Source organism: Lacerta agilis, chromosome 5 (assembly GCF_009819535.1).
Source record: "Lacerta agilis isolate rLacAgi1 chromosome 5, rLacAgi1.pri, whole genome shotgun sequence".
NCBI classification, from domain to species: Eukaryota; Metazoa; Chordata; class Lepidosauria; order Squamata; family Lacertidae; genus Lacerta; species Lacerta agilis.
In genome coordinates, this window is record NC_046316.1 from 76,227,502 (window position 1) to 76,232,780 (window position 5,279).

The following is a 5,279-nucleotide window of genomic DNA, read 5'->3' on the forward strand; positions in this document are numbered from 1 at the left end:
CCCTTCCTCTAGCTGTATGAAGTTGTTTTAAAGACATTTGAGCAACCTCTAATACAGTGGTGCCTTAGTTCTCGAACTTAATCCGTTCCGGGAGTCTGTTCCACTCCGAAACCGTTTGAAAATCAAGGTGCGGCTTCAGTCGGAAGCCAAGGAAGCTATGTCGGACATTCGGCTTCGAAAAACATTCACAAACCAGAACACTTACTTCCGGGTTTGTGGCGTTCGGGAGCCGATTTGTTCGACAACTAAGCCGTTCGGGAACCAAGGTACCACTGTAGTAGGGTTGAAGTTGTGGCCACTAATCCTGTGCCGCACGTTTTGGCTGACGGCTATTCCGTGTGACTTTAACTCCATGCTGCGGGTTCCATAAAACTTGCATGTGCCAAGGTATAATCTCCTGTGGATTTAAAAAAGAAGAAGCCCAAACGTTAGAACAGAAACCAAGGAACAGCGTTGTTATCTCTGCGCATCTGGAAAATCACCTTCTTTTCCTATCTAGTAACTTTGGGCTAGGTCATATTTTGTTCCTCCTCCTCTTTCCAACTCTGAAATTCTTAATAAAGTGCAGTGGCTCTCATAGAGCAAGGCAATCAAGAATGTGAATGGCAGGAAAAGCAGAGAATTGTTTCACTGAAATATTGCCAGGTAGTTCCTCTGCACTTTACTGTTTCATGCAGTGTTGTTTCAAGGCTGACTTTTCAAACCTGTAATATAGGTATGCTCTCTGCCTAATTCGTGCAACCACAAGTAGGTTGGCTTAGTATGCAGTGTGAAATGCAGTGTGTTCAATAGACAGCAGCCTCACTAGGGCACCATCTACAAATTTTGTTCTCATGATACTTGGGAATAAGGTTTATATTGGAGGTTGGCAACCTTATCTGAAAATGGGCCGGTCGATGCTCTGTCTGTCGGAGGATGGGCCAGAGCATTGCACATGCGCACTCTTCCAGGTCAGAGGAGCGCCTATGTGCACAGGCGCCATCAACCCAGAAGTCGGTCCCCACGCCACGCTGGTAAGAGCCGGCGGGAGGGGTTGTCATGAGCCGGTTAGGCAAGCCTCGTGGGCTGCTACCGGCCCATGGGCCTTAGGTTGCTGACCCCTGGTTTATATCCTCCTGTGGATCTCCTTTGTACTTCTGGCTTGGTGTTGCAGTCTTATATAACCGTTCTGGTTCCTGCACCTTAATCTAAATGAGAAAAGCCGGGGTGGGTTGGAGGGGGAGACACAAGATCTGCAATACAAAGCATTTGCAGTACATAAGAGGTGTCACTAGATGAAAACTGATTCATTGCACTGTGATTTGTGTGCAGGTACTGTATGTACAATTGCAATATGGTGGATCAACAAGTTTACATATCTGATGTCAGATTGGCTAAGATTTGCCTTCCTATGTAGCATGCGCTTTTGCATAGTTGGGGGATCTAGAGTGATTTGCTGAATAGGCACCCACCCACGAGGTGGACGTTTTGTTCACTCCTGTTCTCTGCTTATGGCACAGTTGCGGTTAATCTGGGAGGGGTCACTGTTTGAATCCAGAGCCTTCATCTGACTGAAGGAGCCTTCTAATGACAGAACCTCTTGGTGGAATTTCTGCTTGCTATATTCAACTATCTCCTCTCTTCTCCCCACTGTGTGCAGTTTTGAGGGTTCTGCGTGCCTAGAGCTGATTTTTCTTGGCATGCTAAGCTAGTAAAGTTAGGAAAATGCAGCTAAAGAGACATGGTGCTTCAAGTTGGGATATAGTCAGGGCTGCATGTGTTTGTGTCCTCCACACTTTAAATACATAAATGCATTATGTAATCTAGGGTTGGTTAATTGGCCAGGGTGGAGGAGGACACAGCCTAGCCATATCCTCTGCCTTTAGTGGAAGGCTGGCTTGTAGAAGTTGGGAAGTGAAGCTTTCATGGTAGGAGTGAGCTGATGCTAATTACTGCAGATCAGATTGCTGGTGAATAAAAGCCTGTAGCTGTGGGTCAAAAGTTGGCAACGCAAATTCTGCACCATGCATTCTGTGGAATGTATAGTTTATGCACATTTGCTTTAAAAATATCTCATTTGGTGGAATCCTGCACTTTTACTAAGTCTGCTTATAGAATTGTAGAGTGGGAAGGGACCCCAAGGGTCATCTAGTCCAAAAAAACTGTGCAAACTCTTTTGCCCAATGTGTCTGTTCCTTACCTTTGGCAATCTTAACTACTGAGAGTGCAGCAGGCACTGACAACACCCTTCCAGTCTTATATTTGTGGTCAGAAGTATCTTGAGCTTGAGTTTGTGTCGGTGTTTGTGTTTTAAAGGAATGCAGATTCTGAGAAAGGTGAATTCTGTTGCTCCGTATCACATCCTGCACTTTTCCTGCCCTCCTCCTGAATCATGGCATACACGCAGGCATGAGTCTTAGACCTGGTTCCGAAGCAGTGCTGAGACCTGTGCCTAACCATGAAGGTTGGCAGTGCCTTGCTTTTCAGACTGTCTTTATCCCATGCTCTGCTGTACTCTGCAGGCTGCACAGGAAGCTCTTAGTAAAGCCTAGGGGGCAGGCTTCCTCAACCTCGGCCCTCCAGATGTTTTGAGACTACAGTTCCCATCATTCGACCACTGGTCCTGCTAGCTAGGGATCATGGGAGTTGTAGGCCAAAAACATCTGGAGGGCCGAGGCTGAGGAAGCCTGGCCTAGGGCTAGCCAATGCGGTGGCCTCCCAGGTATTGTTCATCTACAAGTGCCATCATCCATGGGAGTTGGAAGTCCCATATTAAATGCATATCTATTGGCTATCCTGGTAGAAGCCTGTGAACAGCTCTGGAGCCCTTGAGTGCTCCTTCCTGTCCTACCAGCCCGATACTGTGGTGATCACTGTTCCAGGATTGCTTTTTGCAGGAAATGTCCTCTTCTCTCCCCACCCCCCTTCCATTATTTGCTTTACAATTCTGTTACTTACCTGGGAGACAATATCATGAATCAGAACCACATAGGAAAATTCCAGGTAATCATCATTCCTTTTCTGCAACCAACAAAAGAGGGAGAAGACCATACCCTGACTTTAGTAAATACGGCTGCCATCCATGCACGGCTAACCACTTTCAAATGTTTGTTCAATGAGCGTAGAAACACTGAAGAACTTGAACTAACAGGAGAGAAGCAGGTTTCCTTCCTTGCTACCCTTTAACATCCAGAAGGCAAAGACCCATCGTTTAAAACTCTGCCATTCCTTAATTCAGAAAAGGGGTTCCATTTTTTATAAGAAGGAATGCTCTCGTTTCCATAAACAATTTAATGGGTTTAGAACTGACTCATTGCTTGTTTTTGTTCTTAGTATTAAATCACTATGGAGACTCTGTGTGCTTCTGGATTCTTGTGACCTGGAATCCTTTAGGGCTTGGTCAGGAGAACTGAACAAAGAGTTTTCCTTTAAAGAGGAAGTAAAATGCACTGTTCCCTTATATACAGTCATGGGGAAAAGAATTCTGTGGTTTTACATATCAGGATATAATAACAGCAGGCCTTAAAATTAGATAAATACAACCTCAGAGGAACAACCACACTTGACATATTATATTACACCATGTCATGATTTAACAAAAATTAAGCCAAAATGGAGAAGCAGGGTATAAATATTATTATTAAGAATAGGCAAGTATACACTGAGAATCCCGTGTTAAATCTCCACTTTGTGACTTCCTTCAAAAAATACTTTCACTTTGCACTCCACTGTGAACTCTTCTTCCCATAGGACAGGGGTGGCCAACTCCCAAGAGACTGAGATCTACTCACAGAGTTAAAAACTGGCAGTGATCTACCCTCTTTTTTGGGATTCAGGTCAAAGTTGTTGAGTTTTTTCAGGGAGGAGGTAAAATGTTGAGCTTTTTTTAGGGGAGCCACAGTTGTTCAGCTTCTTTGGGGGTAGCTACCAGTGATCTACCGGTAGATCGCGATCTACCTGTTGGACATGCCTGCCTGCCATAGGACAACTTGTCAGACTTCCCTCTTTGTTCCATTCACTTACCACCTGCTTGACGCTTTGCACTTTTGCCATTTTGTACCAAGTGTCTTCTGTTGAATTCTGCCATATTACGTAACCACAGGCAACCCAAGCTAAGTGCCGAACAGGCTTCATTTCTTCAGAGACATTTCCGAAATTGTCTGGCAACAGAAACAAATAGCTTGAATCGAACTGGGAAAGTATTAAGCATGTATAGTTGTTTTAAAAAGTAATTCCTAGACGCGAATTGCATTCTGTGTCAACCCCACCCCCAAAAAAAGTTCATTAAAGGTGTCTCAACTTTGCACAATCTGAATACTCCACCTATCATCCAGAACTTGGATTTCTGTTTGGCAACCAGTAGCAGGAAAAAAGAGCAGAGCTAAGTTCAGGAATAACAGGACTGCGTGAGTTGGCCCATCCTGACTAGGAACCATGGGCAAGGGACTCACAGAAGGCATGCATTCATTTGTTGGTACCGCAAACCTGTTTCCGTATTTGTGGCTATAGAGATACCACACCTGCTTTATTGAAAATGAAAGCGGTGGCTCTCCAAATTCTGCACCAGAGATCTGTTGCACACACTAAATGTACTATAACACGGCTCCGTGTAGTTTGCTACTTGTTGCAGACACATTCCAGTCTCTGGCTGATCAGCTTGCTTGATCATCTCAAGTCACCCATTTACATGGCAACGAGCTGTATTTTTGAGAACTTTATTTGTAATCTGATACAGTAGCTGAATACAGTAGTGGTCATTCTGCTTTTACATTGTTTAAGATTTAGTTGCAGTTGCTTTAAAGCAGCGGCAGCCAATGTAGGAACTTCAGCTGGTCTGCCAAGACTTTCTGTCTTGGCCGTTTGCTGCTTTCATCCTAAATGGGACTGGAGTAAAGAACTGGTCTTTGAGCCCCATATTCTTTGCCTATACCTTAACTAAAGAAAAGCTGTGGAACATGTATTCAAGCGTCCACTCCTTCCTAGTAGCATGAGTCTGCAACCAAAATGGAGCCACTGAGAAATGAAGAAAACAACAGCATGCTCAGGGAACCAAAAAAAACAACAACAACAAAAACCCAACCCTTGTCAAAAGGGAGCAAAAAATCACAGTGGCCTAATGTCTGAGCATACTCCATTTGTAATGTTGAAGGGGGGGAAAGGGAGTAGAGGAAACGGCTGGATGGAATCCAAAACAGAAGCATGCCTGTTAGGAAGGAGGAGATGCTGCAACATTTTGTTGCAGGCAACATTTACCAATTATTTCAAAAACTTAAGTTCAACACTGACACCTCAATCATAAA

The 5,279-nt window shown here is 44.3% G+C and overlaps 1 protein-coding gene across 1 annotated transcript in view; it reads left to right on the forward strand.

Annotated features, from left to right (window-relative positions):
• The first annotated feature begins 4,413 nt into the window (after window positions 1-4,413).
• LOC117046386 (myeloid leukemia factor 1-like) overlaps window positions 4,414-5,279 on the forward strand; it is a 15,070-nt gene continuing 14,204 nt past the window's right edge. The window contains 1 exon segment of the mRNA XM_033148186.1: window positions 4,414-4,453. Coding sequence (XP_033004077.1) covers window positions 4,414-4,453 — 40 coding nt within the window.